The sequence below is a fragment of the Bombus terrestris genome, chromosome 3, assembly GCF_910591885.1.
Source record: "Bombus terrestris chromosome 3, iyBomTerr1.2, whole genome shotgun sequence".
Lineage (NCBI taxonomy): Eukaryota > Metazoa > Arthropoda > Insecta > Hymenoptera > Apidae > Bombus > Bombus terrestris.
The window spans coordinates 6,777,787-6,801,473 of NC_063271.1; the positions used below are offsets into that span (position 1 = coordinate 6,777,787).

The following is a 23,687-nucleotide window of genomic DNA, read 5'->3' on the forward strand; positions in this document are numbered from 1 at the left end:
GATATACAGGAACTTTAAACACCGTGATATATTAATTCGAAACAAATATAGTCGTTTGACGTAACTACAATTAGATAATAGATACAGGAAAACTATATTTTAAGTACCAATTGAGATTAACTTTAATAACTTTGATAACTTAAAAAATTGTATAAGATACAAATTTTAGGATATGGATTAGATCCTCGTACGGAATGTACCCGATTGGATCGGATAATATTCCTTAATAGATAAATAAACTAACACATAATAAATATGTAAATAGTTTTAATGTCAAAAAGAAAAAAAAAACATATATAAAATTATTTACTAGCTGACCCTTTAAATTTTGATCGGCTCCGTAAAATACTTAAGTCGAATTTACAAAAATCCTTGAATCTTTCAAATACCCATACATCTTTGTTTTGAAATCTTATTAGCGCGTCGACATTCATCCGTCGAATATGCAAATATATTGCACGTTTGAAATAACCTCTCTTTGAGGAAGTAGCCGTCAAGAAATCGTTAGAAAACGCACGATTTACTTCGCAAGAAGGCAGATCGTGAATCGAACGGTGCAAACGTTGTTAATATTTAACAGATGGCGAAAAAGCGTCCCTTTGGACACGGTTTCAAAGACACGAGTGAGACGAATCAATCCGCATGCGTCGAGATTTCGAATGAGAAACATAATACTGACACAGGCGAGCACGAAATAATAATAATAATAATTATTATAATAATAATGATAATGATAATAATATAATATAATATAATAATAATAATTATCGTGATAACGTATGTACATTTAAATCGTCAAATGAGAACGCAATTTTAATCGCATACAAATGAAAATATTTTCAATAAATACATACATACATATGTATGTATATATATATATATATATATATACACATATAGATACATAGATATATATATATATGCATATATAAATTATAGTCACCATTTTCCTTTTAGAACGGTCATGTAAAAAATATCGTGGTTCGATAACACAATAATCACATTGCACAGAATATCGCTATTCCTGAAGACACCCATATTCCACGACTGCCGATAATAACATTTTACTGACTTTCTTTTTCCGATTCTCTTTTGGAGCAACAATTAATAACTTGTTTCGAACAATTCTCGTATACAAATGGCGGTGATCGTGTTTCGTCGATGCGTTCTCCAACGCGTATCACCGCAAAGAGAAGTTGACGCGAGGAATCGCAGCACAAAATTGTTCCGCGTTTTCGTATAAAAGAAGAAGAATAAATCGATACATCTACGTCGCTACTTTCTCTAACTCTTCGATCGACGAATCTTTTTCTCTCTACACATATAAAAAAGAGAAGGGAAGATGCAGGAACACAAAAAAGAAAAAAATTAAAGGAAAACAACAAAAGGAAAAACGCGAGCGACAACGATCCAAGGTTCGTGACATCGAAGAAGCGTGTTTTAAACGACGAAATTTTTAACAGCTCGGACACTCTGCCTCTCGCGTTCACTCGCGCTAGAACAATATAAGAAGAAGAAGAAGAAGAAGAACGACGAGAAATTTAAGACTATATACACAGGTCGTGGATACGAGAGTAATACTTTAAACGTTAAAAATTCGTTTCAACGAACGAGAAAGACAGAAATAACGAAAAAGGGAGGAGAGAGAGATCGATGCTAAGAGAGAAGACTCTCGTTAAACGAAAGAAGACAGGTTCGCGTATTATACGAGAGGGGTTTTTGAAGAATGCTGGTTCCGCGTATAACAAAGAAAATTCTAAACCGACGACCACCTCGAGAGATTCGACTGAAAAATAGCTACGTGTAATCGCTTAACTACGCGACTTCTCTAGAAGGTGGGTGGCACTTCTACCATACGATATCTGTCTATTTGTCTCTCCTGTTTAATCCCCCCTCCCCTCCCCATTTTGATTCCTTTACAGTCCAACTACATATACATATATATGTATATACAAAAGCTCGATCAGGAAAATTTTTGCAAGGAACACATCCGCGAGACCAGTTACCTTCGACCTTTCCCTTCCTTTCTACTCTCAGCTATACGCGAAATTAACATTCCAATCGCGTGATTCTCGCGTCCTAACGATTAAGACAAAGAAAACTAGCAAGAAAGGAGAACTAACAAAATAGAAGAAAGAAGGTAACAAAAAAGAAGAAAGAAGTAAAAGAAAAAAGATACAGCGTGTTTCTATGTGATGTACGACGATACCAGGCGCGAGATGTTTTCTAATTAATTCATTAATTGATAAACATTAATCAATACGCGTTCCTTTGTCTCTCTGCCATTCATCCACTGTCCTTTCCTTTACCCTTTTTTCTCTTCTTTGTTACGCTCTTTTCCATCGATCTTTCTCTTGTTATTTTTCTTTTTTTTTTCCCACTCTTTTGGTTTAATTTTTTAAATTTTCTTACATATTGGTCCGACGCGTGCTCTTTCAAAGAAAGGACCTATCTTCCTCCCTTCTTCTTATGAAAAATACACGGATCTTTGATATACACGTCACGAACGAAAATAAGAATTCTCGTGTTACGTACTAACTTACGTCCGCGGAATGGCGGTCGAAATTACTGAGATCGTTAAACTGATCCGGAAGATACGAGGTTTGCGCGTTTCGATGCTGGACAACATTCCTGACGTACCTACCAACCGTGTTACTAGAGTGCGTTATGTGAAACAGTTCTCGTCGTTTTTCATCGATACAAATAAAAAAGAAAAAGAAAAAAACAAGTTCGTCAGGTTCGCAAGATACGGTACTGTACAGTACTATCGTTGAAAAATAAATCGACATTGTCAACCGAGGGACTGTTCGTACGTCGTTTTCTAAAATCAAAAACGTCAATTTTCTGCATCGCCTTTAACCATTTACGAAAATAATCGCTCATTGTTAAGATTTAACGTTTGACGAAAATGTAGAAATACATGATGCCAAAATGAAGCAGAAGATTCTCTGATTTAAAATTTCAATCTGGCATCGCTTCCTTTAAACGAACTCTTATGCTATAAGAATACGAACAAAATAAATAAAAATAATAAATTTAATAATAAATTTAAAGGTGCGTCGATGATGAAAACAAAAAAAGGAAGTCAACTCTACAAATTTTCCATCAGCACGTCCATTTATACAAAAGATTTGAACGCAACGTGTCAGAATAAAAATTGCTCGACATCGTTCCTGTAGTACGGTTCGTCAATGGACGAATATTTTCGTGAAATCTTGCGAGATTACTGATATTTTTTTATGTTATATCGTTTTTTATTATTATCATTACACGTAATACTGCTACTAAACGTTAATCTCCGATTCATCACCCTAAACAAATTTCACGCAAATAAACTCGATCCCTTAAAACTAAACAACAAACGAAACTTCATAAGAATAATTACATCTTTCTATAAAAACCAAAATGCTACATGAAAACAACTATAAACGACACACGTAAAATCTATTCTCACAAGATCCTTCACACGGTACGCTTCATGAAAATGAACGATGCAGCGATACAATACGGACAAGGCGGATAAAAATCTGAGATAAAATCCGAGAAGAAAGAACGGATAGGGGGGCAAAAAAAAGGACAAACTCTCGACGCTATCTCAAATAACAAAACAACTCGCAGGGTACTTGAAACGAGCGACGCTCGTTATATTCTATCATTTCCTTCGAACCTTTCCTTTTATTTTCACGTGATGATACGTCAGCTTGTCCAGCACCGGAAAGGCACGTTTAATAGAAAAAGAGATAAGAAGGAGAACACTGGGAGAAGATAGTGTAAATAGGAATAAGGGACGAAGGGGAAGGTAAGTGGAAGGAAGGAAGAAAGAAAGAATAGAAGAGATCGAGAAACAAATGAGAAGTATAGAAGGGATAAAAGTGGAAATAAGAAAAGAAGAAGAGAAAGGAAAATAGAGATCGGAATGAAAAATCGACCGATCAATTCGGAACTGTAACTTCTTTTTTTTTTACTAGGTATACCTACGAACTTATCTACTGTGTACCTTACAATCGTAACAAGCTACAAAATACGTTATCACTATACTAATTAGGAGCTGCGCGAACATATGCACGGAGGCTTTATTAATCACAGCTTTAGTAGTACGATTAGTATCTCATAGAGCTGTACAATGACTAGCCAACATGAAGATCATCGCTTTTTCTCTCTCTCTCTCGTTCTCATTGCACCTAAGAATGTCGAACAGAACTTTGTCCTATCGCCTTTCTCGCATGAATACAAATATATACGTATACAAATATTACATGCGACATTCGCGTGTACCTAAAAACCAACGGAAAGAAAAAAACGCAAGGCGAAAAAAAAGACCGTTCCTTTTCCTCTCTTTTCCCCTTTTCTTTACTTTCGTTTCTTTTCTTTTTTTTTCTTTTTTTTTTTATGTGTGTGTTCTTTCTTATGTTCGCAAACGTTTGCGAGTTAAAAATCAGTCTTGCCCGGTGACTTCGAGTCTCGTTTTAAATCAAAAGCCTCAGGCATACGCGCGCAGAGAATTGTTCTTCCTCTTGTTTCAAGCGTGAAGACAGAAAGGATCGCCGAGACAGACCCTACGATATACAAAGGAGTTCGAGGCACGCTAACGCGAATATACTTTTCTCGCTCTCTCTCTCTCTCTTTCTCTCTTTGTTTCTTTTTGTCACTCTTTAAATTATATCTACGTTTTGTCCTGTTCCTGCTTTACCGTTCCGTTCGTTTCTTTTTTACTTCGCGATTTTCCTTCCCTTTCTTTCCCGCTCTACCAATTTTTACTCTTTGATTCGCTTTGATCGACTTGGAAAACTCGCGTGTATACTATTTCTTTTTTTTTTTTGGCGCTGTCGATTCGAAATCGCTTGGCGCGTGCACGCGTGCGCGCACACGCCGTTATCTATTTTCGTATATCGTTAAAACAAACATACACACCGTACTGGACCGTGCGCGAAATTTTTCAAATGGAACGAAAATTCCTTCTCACGTTTTTTGTTCGTTTTCTTTCCTTTCTTTTCTTTTGACTCGCGGCTGTCATGGTTCCCCCGTTTGCTGTATCTAAGCTTTGTGGCGTTAACGTTGAAAAGATCGATAATAATTGTAATAATCAGAACGTTAATAATATTCAATGATAATAGCGGTAGTAGTAATAATAGTAATAATAATCGTAATCTCTAAAAACTAATACCTAACAGTAGTCAAAAAGAAAAATCAACAGCCCTGCTATTACATTCCTAGTACTTAGTACGATCTGCACATCCGCTCATCGTTTTATAATACATCTATATGTATATGTATACGTATGTACAATATGTACCTTGTGTGTACAATACACTTCGATATGTGAAAAGTAAGTACACCTATGGAACTGATTCATAAGCTGTACAATAGTCCTACGTGATAAAAAGAGTACCGACACCTTCGGACACGTTTCTAATTCGTTTAGACACGCACAAAGATTGGGCACGTGGAAAAATTAGTTCGAAGGGATACGATTAAAACGAAATGTCACAGAGAAGGATAGAAAAGAAGAAGATGACGAGGAGGGGGAAGGGGAGAAGGGGGGAGGAGGAGGAGGTGGAGGAAGAGGAGGAGGAGGAGGAGGAGGAGGAAGAAGTAGACGAAGAAGAAGAAGAAGCAGAGTAGAAGGACAAGAAGAAAGACAAGAAAGAAGAATAAAATAATAAAATAACCACGGTTTAAGGCTAAAGAGAAACCATGACGACTGGGATTATAGGTCCTATCGACACACGCGGTATGCATGTTGCTAAAATGAACTAACGTTTGCGTGTTTCTAATAATAATAATAATAATAGTGGTGGTGGTAGTGGCGGTGGTGGTGGTGGTAGCGTTAATGGTAGCAGTAGTAGTAATAATAGCGAGACTAATATATAGCTGAGGAAATGTCAGTGGTAAAATGGTAGTGGAGGGAGGATGATAGTATTAGTAGGAGTAGTAGTACTAATAGTGTAGTAGTGGTAGTAATAGTAGTGATGGTGGTAGTAGCAGTAGTAGTAGTCGTGGTAGTAGTAATAGTAGTAGTAGTAGCAGTAGTAATAATAGTAGTAGTAGTAGTAGTAGTAGTAGTAGTAGTAGTAGTAGTAGTAGTAGTAGTAGTAGTAGTAGTAGTAGTAGTAAGTAGTAGTAGTAGTAGTAGTAGTAGTAGTAGTAGTAGTAAGTAGTAGTAGTAGTAGTAGTAGTAGTAGTAGTAGTAGTAGTAGTAGTAGTAGTAGTAGTAATAGTAATAGTAGTAGTAGTAGTAGTAGTAGTAGTAGTAGTAGTAGTAGTAGTAGTAGTAGTAGTAGTAATAGTATTAGTAACGGTAATGTTCCTGTTTTTTATATTTGTTTGTTTGTAAAAGTAATAGTAGGGTGTCTACCAAACACCTTCGGTAGAGACCAATGTCCTTTAAATTCTGATAGCTACATCGCTCCGTGACATTGCTTTCTTTTTTTTTTATATTTCCTCATTTTGATATCATCAAAATAGTAAACCAATAGTTTAAACATTGTAGTTAATAATTACTATCTATATCACAGATCCAAGTGACTAAACTCCTTTAAAAATATAATATAAATATGTGTATGTGTAATGGTTCGCGCATAATATATATACACACATAGATATATATATATGTATATGTACTCGCAGATGTGATTGGAAAACAGGTAAATCAAGAAGTGCGGAAACTTGGAAAAACTCGCGTAGAAACGTACGCGCGCGCGCGTTAGTTTATGCTAACATCGATATACCACGACAGATTGGTAAAAACAAGGAAAATCGTACGATCGTGGAAACGAATCGATTCGTCGATCGTGTGGTGCACGTCTCTTTGAACGGTGCTATTTCATTCTCGTTAAAATACGCTTATCAGCGTCCGTATTTAGATAATCCATTAAATGGACCGAGAAGTATGTGAGTGAGATAGACACGTGCAAAACGGTAATCAATTCACAATTGATCCACTCCATTGTTAAAAGATCGAAATAAAAATTAGTCGGTGCGTAAAAATTGTTTAATATCAACGATTAATCGACGATTGTGATTAAGCATCCGTCATGATCCAGAAAGTGGATGCTCTTTAGGCACTTTGTTCAACCAGCACCATTAAACGAGACGCGATCAAAGAGTCCGCGTTTCGGGCGAATCGTCACTCCGTTCGTGGTAAAAATCGTGATTGCTGGCATAAACTGACTTACTCATTGTTGCGTTGAATATATTCGGGGTACGGGGTGGGAGAGCTGCTTGTAGTGTTCGAGTACTGAGCGTAGAGATACAGAGCAGGGTGAAGCCCTGGCGGAGGAATGCCGCGATGCAGTTGCTGCGATTGATGATGCGACTCCGATGAATCTATGGGGGATGACGATATTTGCGGATAAAGTTGGGAGTTGAGGCTATCCAGCGAACTGGAGGAGCCTGTCGTTTGGTAGACACTCTGCGGTGTGGTGTGCTCGTGAGACACTGGTGAATTAAGTGTGAACGGCGAGGACGCCGAGGTGGGACATACTACTTGCTGCGGTGACTGTTGATGTTGCGGTAGGGACTCGGACACGTTGTCGTCTAAACACTAGTTGGTAGTCTGCGGATGTAGCAACGGTAGAGGAAGTTGAAGATTGTTTTGCTTGGCTAAACTCGCGATCTCAGCAGCGATCCCTCCTTTCGAACCTGCTAAGCCATCCAACGAGGAAGGTCCTTCGCTGTAGCGTAAATCGCAAACCGGGCTCTCGAAACCTGTACCTGGAGTGCCACCACCGGTACTCTGGGGCGTAGATGGATTGTGATTCGTACTGCTTTGATTCATGTCACGATGTACTCGATTTTGGTGTCGTATGAGATAACTATCGCGTACAAAGGTACGTCCGCATATGTTACACTCGTACGTGGTACTTGCAGTATGGGTACGGATGTGTATTGCAAATTGACTCTTGGACGTGAATGTGAGAGAACATCTGTCGCACACCAACGGCTTTTCGGCAACGTGACTCCAACGGTGTGCCGTCACGTAGCTTTTCACTGCAAAACGTTTCTGACAAATGTCGCAGGCATACGGCCTTTCTCCTGTATGCACCCGTTTATGAGTATTAAGACTGCTCTTTTGAGTAAACCTTTTCAAGCACAGCTCACATTGGAAAGGTCTTTCTCCTGTGTGCGTCCTCATGTGCACTTCCAAGTATGGTTTCCGACAAAAACTTGCTTCACATACCGTACAATGATATGGTTTGTTGCCTGAATGAAGCTTCATATGTACATAGTACGACGAAGCAGAGGATAGCACCTTGCCACATACCTTACAGGGCTGTGGCTTTGACCGTGAACCCTCTTTGACAGTTTGTTGTCCAGTAGATTGACGGTTTGGAACTTCTTGTTGCACAGTCTGACTCTGCTGTTGTTGACCCTGTTGTTGCGTTTGCTGTTGACTCTGTTGTTGAGTTTGTTGTTGACCCTGTTGCTGATTTATTTGTAACGTAGTCTGTTGCTGTGGTTGTAGGTGACCTTCTTGCTGAGAAAGGTCTTCACGATCATCCGACAAATTCACCATAGAATTTGAACCATCTGACCGGCTCGAAGCAACAGAATAAAACCCCATGGGTTCGCTTTTAATTTGTTGTTCAAACATGGATGTCATTATATCAGTCTGTTGCTGCTGAGCCAGCTGTTGTGATTGTGGCTCCTGCTGCTGCACTGCTTCTTGATGGGGGAGCAGAGTCAGGTTGCGCTTGACAAGCTGCTCATATCCTGCGTACCAATCCACCTGCATGACAGGGAATGTCTATAAATCGCCATTTATGACACTCGTTATGGCGGAAAAATTTTCAACAATGTAGATACACTCTTAATTCCGGTATCATGCATGTCCGACTCTTATATACGCGTGTCAGGTTAGACCAATTGCTTTGACATTTATCTTTGACAAGTGACAGAAGGTAACTGGATGATCAGCTGATTGCATAACTTTTACGCGAACCACTCGAAGACGACACGATGCCGTCGTCAACAGAACGTAACCCAGCAGTGAGCAACACGGGCAACTCTATTTTTAAAAAAGCGACGGAAGAAACGGCGGAATATTTTGACTGCGAAACCGGATTCTTCGTAAGCGCTTCGCAAGTGGGGGTCGCTTTTGCCATAGCCGAGGAAGAAAGCAGCATTTTACGAACCTTTGCTATTGTAGTGGTCCGGGCTAGGGTCGAAAAACGTCACGCCTCATCGAGCGCACGCCTCCCGTTCTCGAGCGGCTTCACGGACAATCGCGAAACATTTCTACGGCCAAATTGTTTTTCTCCGACACAAAATATAAGATGGCTGCTACTATATTTCACGACCGTCACCTATATACACTCGTACAAACACACGCACCTAAGTACCGACCGACGATATTCGTCAACTTTTCTAATTGGCTGCCCTTCTCAAACCGCCAATATTACGCTCTACCACGACCAACATCGCACTTCCAAAACCGCTGATTGGATCGATCTTTCGCAAAGCTTTATTCACCTGTTTGATTTTATGCATATTTCATGGACAAACTTTCTCTATATAAAGAACTTTAATCGCTTTCAACGGTTCACCCATTGCGCGTTAACTCAGTGGGTATTTAGCCAAAAAAATATCATAAGAACGTAAAATGTTTACGCAGATATTCCAATCTTTTATCTCGTTTCTATTAAATCGAAAATTTATATCCATCTCACTGAGAAATAAAATACTTCGTTCAAGAATTTCAAATCTAGCTAACAACAGACTGAACAAATATATAGATAATACGATATAGGTATGACGTATTTAAAAGTAAAAGTTGTATACTTTGTAATAACAATCATATATATATATATATATATATATATATACATATATATAACCAAAATTTAATAAGAAAGAAACAATTGTTTATCAAGTATTAGAATGTTATAAAGTAGTAATTTGAAATACTATTTCTTATCGTTGCATTAATTCGATTTAATAAAGCAACGTCGTAAATACGTGTATCTCGTTTCAAATATTTACGTGTTATATTGAATTAATTGTGCGTAGTATTTTAGTTCACAATACAATTACTAAACGCGCCTTAAGTGACGACATTCTAGGAACTCTTGGGGCCTATCAAATGTAATATTGAACCACTAGTAGAGGAACTGCTACTACCCGAATATAATGTTCCTAAAAAAAGCAGGCAACCAACTCGAGAATTTGTATCAAAAGTGTTAAAGAAATAACCCATTTATAAACTTTATAAACATTGCTGCCCTCTAAGTATTTTTCGAAATTCATTAAGAAAATATAAAGTTTAATACACAGACTAAACATTGGTGTATTTGATTCCGATATACAAAACTCAACAGATAGGTATGCTTTATATAATATATAATTCAATAATTTATATATATGTATATGTTACAATATTAGTTCTTTTGATAATATTCGATAATGTTAATAATAATAACTTCTATTTGAAATGAATATATCTCGTACACACCTACTGTAACTTTAAAAAGAAGTATAACCGTTTCAATTTCAGCACAATATAACAGGTGACCATAACTTTTAATTCCTATATTATCGTAAAATAAAATTTGAACTTGATAACAGTTTAATTTTAATTTATTGATAAATTTGCTGATTTCTATATGAAATTTTTAGTTCCAAAAATGGCTGTATCGTCAGAAAGTGTAATAAGTCCTGGCCTGAATGATCCTGTAACCAAAGCAGTAGTAGATAATATAATGGGAAATTTACCTACAAAGAAACCCCCTGTTCGGTGTGATGATTGTGACCTTTCATTTACCAGTCAAACAGTATTAGATACACATTTACAAGGAGCACGTCATGCTAAACAGGTTTGTGCAAGTAAAGCAACAAATCATACTATACTACTATAAGACACTTAAATACAGACATGAAAAGTTGAAGTATGAGGTAACACACATGCAATAAAAAGAATCATTCATGAATTTTAAAACATATATAAAACAAAACAACATTGGATCAGATAGAGGCATACGCTTGTTTTACAGATTAGATCCAAAAATATAATGGCATCTCTTGAAGAAACCAAAGTAGCATTTACAAAAGACGAAGAAACAAATGGATTGAAATGCAATGTGTGTAATGTGTGTCTAAACTCAATACAACAACTTCAAACACATTTAAATGGTATATTACAATGTAAGATTTATTTCATACCTTTGTATGTTTTTAATGTATTAAATAAATTTTATTTTCTATAGGGAGCCGGCACAAAAAGAAAGCTATGAGAGGTAATACACGTTATATGGTACGAAAGCCGCTACCATATGGGCTTAAATGTAGTCGCACTTTGTGTATGGATAAAGTAATAGAAAAGAATGTTGCTGTACTAATTTATTCTTTATTGTTATTTACATTTGCATGCTTAACACTGCTGCTTACTTTTGCTTTCCACTTGTTTTTATAAGCTAATAGAGACTTAATTCTGCCTAAAAGCTTTCATTTACCAATCAATATGGAAACGCTTGGTGATATTATCATGTTCGTTATAATTTATACATCATAATTTGGTATTTATTTATTAGTTATTTATTTATTATGTATCGTTCGTTATTTATTTCTACCAAATTGAAATTGTATATTTATTGTTTATTACTGATTTGTCTTTGAGTATATTGCCATAAAATAATAACGTGATAACGAGTTAATTAGTTCCATATTATAATTAATAAAATTAACATTGTTTACAAAATAATTTGGCTCCTTTTCAGTTTCACTGTATCCCTTTCAGTAATGTATAACATAGAAATGCATCTTGCTATTTCTTACATTTCTCTTTTATTCCTATCCTTAACTTTCTTCTATAAAACAATAACTTCAAATAATTCAGTGTTTAAGTCATAATGGAATTAAAATCAATTATTAGTTCCTTATACAAAATCATTTATTAACTACATTTCGTTTATGTTCAATAGCAGGTATAAATTGTAATACCTTTCTCAATTATGTAACACAAATGAAAAATCAAAAATTTTTATGAGGAAGTTTACATAAAATAATATATTATAAATACATTTTTTTATTTTGAAGAGGTAAAATTTGCTATACACATACATATACACATCATTAAAATCTTATGGTGGTCTTTTGTTAATAATGTTTGTATTAATGGTTGCTTTTTCTATGGCATGAATGTAGTGTTCAAGCTGATTTATTATCACATATAACCGCTTCAGCGGTTGTGATACATAGATAGTGTTGATCGCACATTGATGCTTAGGTGGGTGGACTGACAAAGATGTTGGCAGTTCAGTGACATCTGCAACTATGAATATCCAAGTAAACACTGTGTCTAAAGGCGTATCGCTCTCATGCAGCATGTGTAATAAAATCTTCAATTCTCAGATGCAATACAATGTGGTATGTTATCGGTAATAAGATAAATAAATATTGCTAACCTTTTAGTGATATAATTTATGTTTAATTGTAGCATATAACATCAAAAAAGCATACTGGTAAATTAAAACAAGCTAGGATTCAAAAGAAAAAAAGATTTTTGCCATATTGGAAAAAACCTAAACCTGGTGTAAATCCTAAGAATTTTCTTCAATCACTATCAAACAATTTTGTACCAGGGGGTTTCACGAATCAGATATAGGAAAATAACGTAATAAGATGAATATCTCTATTTTAATACACATATGAAATATTTAAGTACATGTTTTATTCTTTCCAAGAAGAATAATTCATTCCAAGTAGAATCATGATTCTTTAAACGATGAAATTAATTTGATACTTAAATTTTGAACATTAAGTGACATTCACATATACGAATAAGTAAATACACAATGTTATATATAATTTTGTAATTCATGAACATTGGAAGCTCTGCCGCGTTAAGATATAAACCTTTCTCTTTGCACTATTTCTTCAGGATATAATATAAACATACATATAATTGAAACACAATTAGTTCAATTGGAAATCACATGTAAATTTTTGTCAGATGTATTTAATATTTAAGGAAAGTTTTAAAAACATATTGTACAAAGTGCCGATGTTGCATTAAAAACTAAGATATGTTTGAAAGATTGACATTGTCTTTGATATTAGATGAAATAGTGCAAGAAGGTACCGATGTAATGTATGAATGTATATATGTTCATTTAAAAATTAATGGAAAAATATATAATGTTGTAAGTAATAATAATTAATAATTTTTTATTAATCCTACAACATAAAAATTTTGCTGTCGAAATTCCGTTTTCTTTTCAATGCGTTATTGTAGTTTCAGGCTGAAATTTAGATATACGTAATGTAAGCCTAAGCTAACAAGAAAATATTTTATTTATATTATTTTAGCATTACCTGTGTGGTATACTTGCTTAATAAACGACGCATTTCTGCATTCTGTTTTCGTAACGATTGCGTCTCAGCATTTAATTGATGCCTTTCCTTTAGCACTTCATAATACTTTTTAAGACCAATCAATAGATTATCCCATAGTCTTTCTTTATCTTTCGGAAAAATATTCCTATATCGTTCCCAAAAATCAGTTATATCGTCGTCCGTTATATTACGTGATATCGTGACTTTCTCTTTAATTACTTTTTTATCAGATGGTACCTCTCTCTTAACGAACTCGTATCTTTCCACAAATTCTTTTAACGCACTTGAGACAAATTCAGTTTCAATTGTCAACAAATGGCCTTTATCACAGGTTAATGATCGTTTTGGTTCGCCATCTGCTACAAGAATAAAAACTAATATAAACAATAGTAGTAACATAATAACTGATAATTTACTTTCATTGAATAAATATCGTTGAATTTTGTTGCGATTTTTCCAACAAATAAAAATAACACCAATTTGATGCAAAATTAATAAATAACAGAAGCAAATAAATTGAGTAGTTATTTTGATAAATTGGTAATATTGAGAAAAAATTTGAATAGATCTATTTCAGTTACGTACTATCAGTAACTTCGATAATGCCTTCGGATACACAAGTCGATACAACTTCTGTATTAACAGGCGGTGTTTCGGTCGAAGGAACGTTTCTACTCATAACAATGTCACTTTCATGACCATCATCGTGTAGTTTTTCACAACAAAGTACTTCTTCCATAGCTGCCACTAACTTAGCTTCTTTCGTATTAAGTGTATCACTGCCACAAACATCAGAAATGGTGGTTCTGAAATGTTTATTATCGATATATTTTATTACAGTTAACGTCAATTTATGACTTTCGTCATAACGTTAAGATCAACGATATATCACGTACAGAGACGAAGAACTTTCCGTAATTTCTGCAGACTGTCCACAAACACTCGATGTGCTTATAGCTTTAACCGTACACGTGGGACAATATGCATACGGTAAGAAAAAATTCAATAAAAATTGAAGTTCTTCTTCGGCTGTAATTTTTAGTGCCTAAAAATCCAATTATGTTTATACCTAACTTATAACAACACGATAATGATATTATTTATATGGAAACATCACCTCAAATGCTTTATCCAATCGAATCAATAGCTTATCCTCTTCTGTGTAATCGGAAAGTAAATTCTTCAATGTGTCTTCGATAAGGTAATCACAGTGTTCGGAAATTAGTTTAAGAATATGATTTAATAAGCGTCGTTCTAAATTAATTTCTTCTAAAGTAGTCATTGGTTTATATGATTTAGATATTGTCTTTCGTTTTTTGGCTTCCTCTTGTTCTTGAACGAAGATCAAAGAAGTTTACAGCCAGTCTGATTTTTTAAATAAATCATGCTTTAAGTAAATTTTACCTGCTTTCAAGGCACACATCGCTCCGCAATACGACGGTAATTCTTCCTTTTTCAATAACTTTACCTCCGGTGGTTGCCAGTCCATTATTAACAGTTGTTCATGTATAATTCTATCTGCCGTTAAAATCTGAAATATACAATCACCGAACGAGACTATTCTCGTTAATTACACATTGTTATCGTACCTTATCGACTAATTCGTTCGCAGTTTCGATATTCATGTCCCAAATTTGCATGTACTTTTTATCGTTAATGACTGTGAGATGGTTCGACTTTTCTTCCAAGTCTAGTATAGCTGTATGCGACTTTAGTATTTGATTCGTGATCTTTTGAATTTCCGCCCTCGTCGACTCTTCCAGTGCCGTGTAAGTCTTCCTTAAATTATTAATAACATCCTGAAGCCTGAAACGTAAATAGATCCGTTCGACTCACTCGACTGAAATTATCAGGACGAGTAATTTAACGTTGGCACGCACTTGTTAATTTTTCTTTTCTGTTGATTCTTCACGATAGTATTCTCTTCGTCTCGCCGTTTCAGCACCGCGTAATTATAATCCAATTTCTCGGTATTCATCATACAGAAGGCTTTCATATTCTGTATCTCCTGTTGAAGATTCTGTATTTCTAACTCAAACATAATCTTCTGTTTCCTAAACTCTTCTTGATGCTGTATCATCGCTTTCTGCATTTCCTCTTCATATTCGCGCATTACTTCCTTCCTTTTTTTCCTCGCGTTGAATGTATCGTCCTTGAGCTGCTTAAATAATACATTCCACTTTTCCAAAGAAGATTCCAAAAGTATTTTCCGCTCCATTTCGATGACACTTTCGATCAATTCTACCTCTCGGCGATAAGCTTTGCTCATTATTCGTATCTAAAGAAAACATTTCGCATGTATCGGTTGGAAATGTATAAAACAAAAGGCTTCGAGACGCCTATTACTCACTTGGTTTTCCATCCTTTCGATAAGCAAATCAATCTCCTCGTTCTGTTTATTTACATCCTCGGCGTACTGTAGATCAGCGTTATCAAGTTCTTGTTTCAATTCCGCGATCAACGCGTCCTTCTTCTCTAAGATTTCCAGACACTTGGCATTTTGACTCTGCAACTCTTCGTCAATATCCAGCGGATGTTTCGATGCAAGTATAGCAGGCCATTTTTCCGTAATCTCGCGATATTTCTCCGTGCATTTTTTATCTTCCTCTTCGAGTACCTCCAATAATCTTTCTCTCTTCTCTCGCATCTCTTTTCGTCTTTGCAGTTCCTTCGCGTCATTCGCCACTCTGATGCCTGTAACCTACATCACGTGATAAAGCATCGTTCGTTAACTCGCGATTCTTACGTCGAAGCAATTGTAAGTTATCATCCTAATTAGTTACTTGTTGACTCCAGAGAGTTTCAAGTGTATTTTCTTGAAAAATAATTATTTGCGATTCGAATCGCACATACATACCACTTCATCGCCTTCTGCGGCTAATTTGTCCAAGGCTTCTATGCTATCGAGTATTTGCTTCTCGATAGGAGTTATTTCCTCGATTTCTTCATCTTGATCTTTTATCTGTCTAACATCGGAATAGTGTTAATTCTTTTAACTCTCTGAAACGATATCTACGAGATAGATATACTTTTTCTATCTCTGTTATCGGAATTACGAATGAAAAATGCGTGTTCCTCGATATTTCGAAAATTAAAGGTAGATCGTTTATACGCATAGGCTGCGTATCTTTTAACGAACGATTTAACTATATAAGTGATTTTTCAGTGTATCAGTCTGCTCGAAACATATACGAAAGAGATAAAACGCATATCGATTATGTTTCACGTCTGTTTCTACAAATTGTTAATCCTTATGTATGTAAATTCTTTAATACATTTTAATATATTAATATATTTGTCAAAGTAAAACCAAAAAATGTAGATACGTACATCCAGGAATTTTTAATTTATATTCTAGTTGTTGTATTTTTAATTTAGACCCTTCAATAATGTTCAAAATTATAAAATTATGTAACATTTCAGCTAATTATGTATATTATGTCCTGTGTTTTTAATTAGTCTTTGTTTGTCAAATCACCGTAGATGTACAAACATGTGTATGTATGTATGTAAATACACTGCATCATCTGTTCTCATTGTAAGCAGCATGAAAAGATTTTGTGTAATTATGCAAAGATTATTCGCAACTATTGTCGGAAGTTCCTTAAATTTTCTGCGTTTTCATGGCCTTTATTACATGGCATTGTAGACATAAGAAAATTAAATGAAAATATACTAACCAACAACTATTCCGCTTTACCAGTAAATCTAACCGATGTACGACCATTTTTAGATTGCTGATCGCAATTGATACTGCTGCCTAACAGTTTTCTATATTATCTGACATCTAATTAGTTACTTAATAATTAGCCAAATAAGAGGTAACAATTGATTTACAATTCTGCCCACATCTACATACATACGCTCAGAATGTATGAAAATACGATCGAGTTCGTTGTTATTTATTATCTTTCTTCTACTATCGTTGAAAGAAAATGTATGGTATTAATATATTTACTATATAAGATACTTTTATTGAAATGTTATACGATCCTTACTTATCTCGTGCTTGTATACGTCGTTGTATACGAAGTCTGCGTGCCAACTTCCGCTCGTTTGCATCGTATGATAAAATAGATGGTTCTTCTGTATGTACTGTAATTTCTGAACGTTTATCTTGCAACGACATGTTTCTTTTACTTAGATGCGCGACGATATACGTGAAAAAATATATGACTGAAGATTGAAATTAAGAAATTAATACTTATATGTCTTAAATTACTTCGTATGAATATTAAAAATTGACATACTGCGGGAAAGGTTAGATATTATGGATGTATAAGAACTGATAACCAAAGATTGCAATTATGTGCTTACATAGAATAAACAATTTTGTTTGTTCGATATGGAATTATTTTACTCGTGCTTATTGTTGGTAGGTAATAAGTTTGTAATATTTATCTTTCCTATAGGTGGCACTGAGTGTACGACTGTAAGATTATTAGATTGCTTCATTGGAGGTTGTCGCCACCGTCACTTATGCCATCTTATGCAATTAAAAAAACAATATGTCTCGATAAATAAAAGATAAATAAAAGATATATATATATATAACGCAAACAAAGATATAATTCTAAAATAATCCAATCGAGGTCCGGTAAATTATACGTCGCAAAATCAAATTGCAAGTATACCAAAATACAAATCCATTGTTATCGACATTTTTCACATTATTCATTCTAAAACTTTAACTTTTGCACTATTGTTTTAGTAATTAAACTAATATCTTGTAAAAAATTTTAATTTCAGGAATTCTTTAATCTACGTTGTTTATTATTATTCATTTGAGGTAAAGAAATATAAGATAGTGAAATGTTTGATAGTTTTACATGAATCTCTTATTGTTTCATTGTATTTTATTCGTTAGTCATTATAAAATATATATTTATATTGAGACATTAAAAATAAGTGAAAGATTTAAGACGTAAATTATATAGAAAATAATTATAGTAAATACATGATATTATAACGTAAACTCATAAAGTTTTATTTAGCAATATAATTTGTGAAAAGCCCTCATAATATTTTATTGTACTACAATACCGTTTACAATTTAATACAGAGAACATCTTTATGTATAGGTATATGGGTACTGTACGTTAGAAGGTGCCTATAAATCACCGGTACAGAACACGCAATAGGCGTTTCTCGTTCAAAGCGTTCTCAACTACAAAACAGTCGTGAAACTGCCTTCGTTTTCGGACGAAGCAATTCGAGTGCGACGGAAATCGCTTTCTCTAGCCTCGATGACGTACTTTAACCGACAAACGGATGTTTGATATTGTCGCCAATAGAGTTAATGTCATACGAACGAACCGTTGCGAACCATTAAAAGAAGGTACGACACGTAAAAGACAAACGAACGATACGTCTCGTGAATTCGCAGCACTAGATCGACGCCATGAATCTACGACTTCGACGCGATTTTAGCGGAAACAAGATGGAGCATGGCCAGGTCCGGCTCATTGCACTCCGGTGCCTTATACCGCTTCAAAATGCATTATTCCCCTATCTCGATTGAATACGATACTAGCAAAAATAAGTGATAATTCGGTGAAATTAAATATATACGATTAGAGATACAACGCACAAAGAACGTACATAAATTTTCGGTATCGTTTTGGTATATCGTACATTGTATCTGTTTACGATATGTCTCGGTATTCTATGTTTATATGTTTTACACGGTAATTAACGTTATTTATAAAAATTGCATCGCAGCGTGACCTCTATAATTTGTTAAATTAGCGTATTCGAAAGAAATAAAATTCCTCGTTACATCATGTCCTGTTCCATGATTCATGTCTAAACTTTGCCTGTATCATAGATAAAATAGCATCAAACAAAATAGAAGTATGCATACATAAATTTCTTATATCGTAACTCGTATGTATTCTGTATCCAAGGTATTCGTATACGAAGACCGATCATGTTTGAACTAGAAAATATTTTAATAGGTTGTACACAGCATCGAATCGACGCGTTTGTTTGATCGTTACTTCCTTGATTAGAGAGCACGTCACAAGAGTTAAGTACTTTTATTTTCGTAATAATCCGATTTTCCGTCTTTATTCTTGGTAGAAAGTACCGATGCCCCGGGTAATTGGCTGCCGCTAAACCGGCCCTGGTGAGAGCGGAATGGAAAGAGAGAAAGAGATAGATAGCGTGGAACAAAGATGGCGGATGAGTGGCGTCGGCGGAGGAGGCACAAGGTAGGAGGAAGAAGACGAAGAGATTACGGAGTAGGAAGAGAAGAGAAGAGAGGAGAAAAGAGGATAGTGGAGTGCGCGGGGTGCGGGACAATTCACCAGAGGAGAATGGGGGAAAAGAGGTGAAGTGAAGAGACGAGAGGAGAGGAAGAGATGGTGAGGGACGACGCGCGGCTCGGGGGTTCGGGTTAGCTCGTTCGACCCGTTATCCCTTCTCTCCTGGAGACCCGAGTTCTCTCTCCCTACCTGTCCTTGCTTCGATTCGAACGAGTCCCTCCAACTCTCTCCCCTACGGGGATGTACGAAAAGTTTCCCCCACCATGGGTACACTTCACCGGCTGGCGTGCGACGATCACGATTGCAAGTCGCTGCTTTTCGAGGTAGACTCGTTTCGTTCCCCTACGCGGTGTCTCCCACCACGCATCCAACAGCGATACTAGCCAGCGAGCCATACTACGCTCCCGCCACGGTGACGTCACTCTGAGTAGTGTAGTGCAGTGAGAAGGAGCGAAGCCAGCTCCATCCGCGTTACATGGCCCGAGTGAACGAAGCGAGTGCGTTTAAGACGTACATATACAAGCGTGCATCGTAGCGATCGAGTTGCACTAAGAATACCATTAATTTTCTCGATCAATGCACGTTATGTGACACGACGAGTTGTGTACGATCGCGAGAAAAATGATAGAGGAAACCGCGCCTCGCTTTTACTAACGAAATATATCTGACGTGTTATACCATTAACGAGATACCAAGCGGTGATGATACAGTGATGTGAAAGAAGCGACTACGCGCGTTAGTGAAGTCATAGAAAAGAAATCAAAGTAAGAGGAAAGAGGAAAAGGAATATAGTGTGTCGTGTGCGCGGTGAAAAGAAAATAGTTGCACGTTCTAATATTCGCCAGGAAGAAAACATCAACGGTTCTATCCGTTGGTGGATCGATTGTTTTCTTTTTTTTTTTTTTCAAGTGGGGTTTTACGCGAGAGTTTGAGAGCGTATTTGGAAAGGCTCTGTTTGTTGATCGGTGTACGATATCAAGAAGACGACGGTTGAAAATCATCAAGGCAGATCGACGCGAGTGTAATAATGCTTGGCAAATATGCGCTGGGATGTATCGCCCGCGCATTGTGCCCGGTGTGCTTAGTGTGACGTGTGATTAACCGCCTTCCTTCATACGCGATTCAGTGGTATACGATGTGGTGTTCGGCGACGGTTCTGATCCTTCTAGCCGTTGCCATCAGTGGTGTCCACTATCGAGGTCCTTCCTCCACTTCTTCGTGGTCGTCGTGGTTGTTGTCGTCGCCGTCGTCGTGGTTGTTATCGTCACCGTCATCGTCGTCGTCGTTGTCATCGTCATCATCGTTGTCGTGGTTGTCGGCGTCGTTGTCGTGGTTGTCAGCGTACGTAGCGACGCAAAAATTTGATCGCGAAATCTCCGTAGCCACCCTGTTTTGTTGGCCGATCGTTCTACGGCGCTGCCCTGACGACAGCACTCATCGTGCTTGGGGTCACCACCTTCCGGCTAGTGACTAGTGATAATCTGTTTGTTGCCAGTGATTAAATTGGGAGTGTCGAAGTGGGAGGAAGCTCCTTCCTTCGTCGTGGAATACGCGTAACGTAACGGTTTCTTTGCTTCTTGTCGCGTGTGTATCGCGAGCTACACGCGAGAAAGTTTTTTCTTCTCAATCCAAATAAGAAAAATTGTGCCGTCAAATCCGAATCGATCATTTACTTATTGATTTCGTGGCGAAACGAGTAAACAACGATTCAAAAAGAAAGTCGGCAAAGAGAAAAAGAGAGGTTTCCTTTGGCCGACCTGGTGGCGGTATTGAATATCGGTGGTGTGTGGTGAGAGTGTGCTGTGATTAGCGTCGGGCGAAGTTGTGTGTCGTTGTACAGTGCCGCCAAACGATACCACAACATCCGATCCCAAATGAAGAGTTCGGAGCAAAATGGTTAGAGAGACACGTCACCTGTGGGTTGGAAATCTGCCGGAAAACATCCGAGAGGATCGCATACGAGAGCATTTCAAACGGTAAGCGTATCTTTATTTCCTTTGTATCTTTCTTCTAACAAACCCTATCTTACATAACTACATATATAATATATGTCTCCATGTACATACGCACTAACAATTCGATTCGACGAAGTCCAAGCCACACCGTCTTGTTCTCTCTACCTATATAGTTTATAGTTTATATGATAGCGTGCATGGAACTTGGAGCTTACTTTTTCGTTTACCTTCTCGACATACCTGTGTGTATCTCTCGATACGAGAGGACAAGAGTCTCGCGACGCTAATGCGAGATTCACGAACCTTCCGGCTCATCGAAATATTTGTTATTTGCCCATGAATCCTCCAGTCCAGTGTAACGAACTGACCGAAAAAAGAAATACACAGAGATTCTGTGCATACATTTAAGGGGGGGAAAGTAGACTGTCTTTGTTGTTACTGCAGTTTGGGCACGGTCAACGATAATTTCGTCGAAAATTTTACGACTGCAGGTCGTGCCTTCGTAATGTTTGCCAGGCTTTAGAACGGTCGGTTCTAGCCAAGCCGGAATCTCTAACAACGTTGTACATATGTATATGTATGTACGATATTTCATGGCCGATAAACCAGAGAAATGTCGCGCGAATCTGTTTGTTACTTATTATTTTGTTTACACGTTCGTGTAACAAAGGAGCGGTATTATCTGTTTGATAAAATCGGAATTCAGGAACACGCGTAAGGTGTATTGGCTCGATGTTTTTAACTCTGTACGTAGATCGAGGATCCTGCACGCGTATGTACACACCCACACCTTACGTACACATGCGTACACAGTGTGCGTTATACGAAGAAGAGCCTTGGCTCTGTCTCTTCTCTCGTAGCGTGAGCGCGCCGTCATTTGTTTTTTCCCCGAAGTAATAATAGCTGAGGACAGCCATTTTGAGAGCTCGCAGCGGCACGAAGTTATTGTTCGACAGTGACACTCAAACCGTGGATCCACTGGGCACGCCTTTCGCGCGTCTAGAAAAGAAAGCGCCCGAATAACTCGACAATCTATTACAAGCCATTTCGTTTACCTCCTAAATTCAAAATTATTGTCGCTATTATTACATATCGTTCAATTTTTCCTTTTTATTAGGTTTTACTTAAAAACCATAAAAACTTAAAGTATTTTGTTGAATGATCGAGGTAAATTTCCGATTTAATATTTTGATAAATATATTTAATAGGTTCTATATGTATCGCGATTGAAATAAAAAGATTATAAGATATAATATCCTATTAGGGAGGACTTATCTTTATTCTTTCAGTTTACCACGATAAACTATCGCACAGACTTGAAAAATTTTCTTTTACCGGTATGATCGTAATTTTGTCAACTTGAAAAATGCTTACCATTTGCGTATTTTAGACCGAGTATCGTTTATAATTTTATAGATATTCGTTAAATATACTAAAAAATAATACGCATAATACATATTACGTTTATGAATTGTTTCGGTTGTATCCACTTTCGTACGGATGTATTTGCTTTATGTTATTCCGTTAAAAATATCCACAACCTTATACGCGCATTTACTACACATATAGAACAATATCGTATAATACACAAAATAAGAATGCACCTGAAATGCAGGTAGAATAGTTAAAGAGCAGAGATCGGAGTAGGAAAACAGAAGTGAAAACTAACGGTGACGTGGCGCAGTGGCGCTCAATTTTCGGATACCCAAAAGCTTGAGATAAGTACAATGGACGATGTTTTACTGTAAATAATTTCACAGAACTGACGAAGCTATTCCTATTATTATCAATTTTGCCATGTACGATCGAACGATGTTTTAATTTAGAAAAATAGGTCTTATAAATCGCATTTGATACATTTATTATATTATGTTCTACGTACAATACTAGTTGGATCACAGTGTAATACTACGAGTTTTAATTATTTTTGCTTAATTATTTATATTCTTAATTATATTCTTATTCGTTAAGAATTTTGTTGACCAGTTACGTAAACGACGAAAATTGTCTCTATTCATAGTTACATCACGAGTCCTTTCACATTTGGAGGTTGTAACTATTCTAAGATACACAAGATACCCATAAACATTGAAAAAGAAATGTCAAGGATGTTTCTGTAAGTTCATAGTTTCTTTGG

General features: G+C 36.4%; 4 protein-coding genes across 14 annotated transcripts in view; 2 read left to right on the forward strand and 2 right to left on the reverse strand.

The window, feature by feature from the left end:
• Positions 1–6,456: 6,456 nt before the first annotated feature.
• LOC100642513 (zinc finger protein 717) lies at positions 6,457–9,600 on the reverse strand. Of its 2 annotated transcripts, XM_048414618.1 has the most exons (2): positions 9,135–9,600; positions 6,457–8,728 (listed from the first exon to the last, which is right to left on the reverse strand). In XM_048414618.1, exon 2 carries the CDS (start codon positions 8,600–8,602, stop codon positions 7,544–7,546), a length of 1,059 nt encoding a protein of 352 aa, XP_048270575.1. In that variant the 5' UTR covers positions 8,603–8,728; positions 9,135–9,600; the 3' UTR covers positions 6,457–7,543. The 2 variants fall into 2 exon arrangements, with proteins under 2 accessions (XP_048270575.1, XP_020724077.1); XM_020868418.2 differs by lacking the exon at positions 9,135–9,600 and having other exon boundaries at positions 6,457–8,734.
• A 456-nt stretch (positions 9,601–10,056) lies between these two features.
• LOC100642630 (zinc finger protein 385B) lies at positions 10,057–13,150 on the forward strand. 2 transcript variants are annotated; one of them, XM_012320496.3, is made up of 6 exons: positions 10,057–10,320; positions 10,615–10,811; positions 10,989–11,127; positions 11,202–11,231; positions 12,221–12,360; positions 12,431–13,150. In XM_012320496.3, the coding sequence occupies exons 2-6, from the start codon at positions 10,623–10,625 to the stop codon at positions 12,596–12,598; spliced, it is 666 nt and encodes a 221-aa protein (XP_012175886.1). In that variant the 5' UTR covers positions 10,057–10,320; positions 10,615–10,622; the 3' UTR covers positions 12,599–13,150. The 2 variants fall into 2 exon arrangements, with proteins under 2 accessions (XP_012175886.1, XP_020724078.1); XM_020868419.2 differs by lacking the exon at positions 10,057–10,320 and adding an exon at positions 10,356–10,505.
• On the reverse strand, positions 12,002–18,047 carry LOC100642398 (dynein regulatory complex protein 1). Of its 5 annotated transcripts, none has more exons than XM_012320497.3 (11): positions 17,328–18,047; positions 16,187–16,295; positions 15,680–16,030; positions 15,210–15,607; positions 14,919–15,135; positions 14,734–14,860; positions 14,447–14,661; positions 14,226–14,374; positions 13,915–14,135; positions 13,309–13,685; positions 12,002–12,265 (listed from the first exon to the last, which is right to left on the reverse strand). In XM_012320497.3, exons 1-11 carry the CDS (start codon positions 17,456–17,458, stop codon positions 12,173–12,175), a joined length of 2,388 nt encoding a protein of 795 aa, XP_012175887.1. In that variant the 5' UTR covers positions 17,459–18,047; the 3' UTR covers positions 12,002–12,172. The 5 variants fall into 5 exon arrangements, with proteins under 5 accessions (XP_012175887.1, XP_020724073.1, XP_020724075.1 ...); XM_020868414.2 differs by having other exon boundaries at positions 13,309–13,688; positions 17,328–18,043; XM_020868416.2 differs by having other exon boundaries at positions 13,309–13,688; positions 16,187–16,291; positions 17,328–17,459.
• A 1,681-nt stretch (positions 18,048–19,728) lies between these two features.
• Positions 19,729–23,687, forward strand: part of LOC100642196 (protein split ends) — a 117,101-nt gene continuing 113,142 nt past the window's right edge. For 3 of the 5 annotated variants that reach the window (XM_048414609.1, XM_048414611.1, XM_048414612.1), the window contains exon 1: positions 19,732–21,571. In XM_048414609.1, the coding sequence (XP_048270566.1) occupies positions 21,489–21,571 (83 nt within the window). In that variant the 5' untranslated portion in view covers positions 19,732–21,488. Of the gene's footprint in view, positions 21,572–23,687 lie in introns of all 5 variants that reach the window. The other 2 variants (XM_048414613.1, XM_048414610.1) reach the window with 2 other exon arrangements.

Bases quoted from the DNA above. Each gene is read 5' to 3' on its own strand.
- LOC100642513 (XM_020868418.2), bottom strand. From the start codon at position 8,734: ATGCAGGTGGATTGGTACGCAGGATATGAGCAGCTTGTCAAGCGCAAC.
- LOC100642398 (XM_020868414.2), bottom strand. From the start codon at position 17,458: ATGTCGTTGCAAGATAAACGTTCAGAAATTACAGTACATACAGAAGAA. The intron at 14,662-14,733 runs GTAAAATTTACT...TCTTCGTTCAAG, and splicing joins GATGTGTGCCTTGAAAGCAG to AACAAGAGGAAGCCAAAAAA. The intron at 14,136-14,225 runs GTACGTGATATA...TAAACATTTCAG, and splicing joins ACGGAAAGTTCTTCGTCTCT to AACCACCATTTCTGATGTTT.
- LOC100642630 (XM_012320496.3), top strand. From the start codon at position 10,623: ATGGCTGTATCGTCAGAAAGTGTAATAAGTCCTGGCCTGAATGATCCT. The intron at 10,812-10,988 runs GTTTGTGCAAGT...CTTGTTTTACAG, and splicing joins GAGCACGTCATGCTAAACAG to ATTAGATCCAAAAATATAAT. The intron at 11,128-11,201 runs GTATATTACAAT...TATTTTCTATAG, and splicing joins ACTTCAAACACATTTAAATG to GGAGCCGGCACAAAAAGAAA.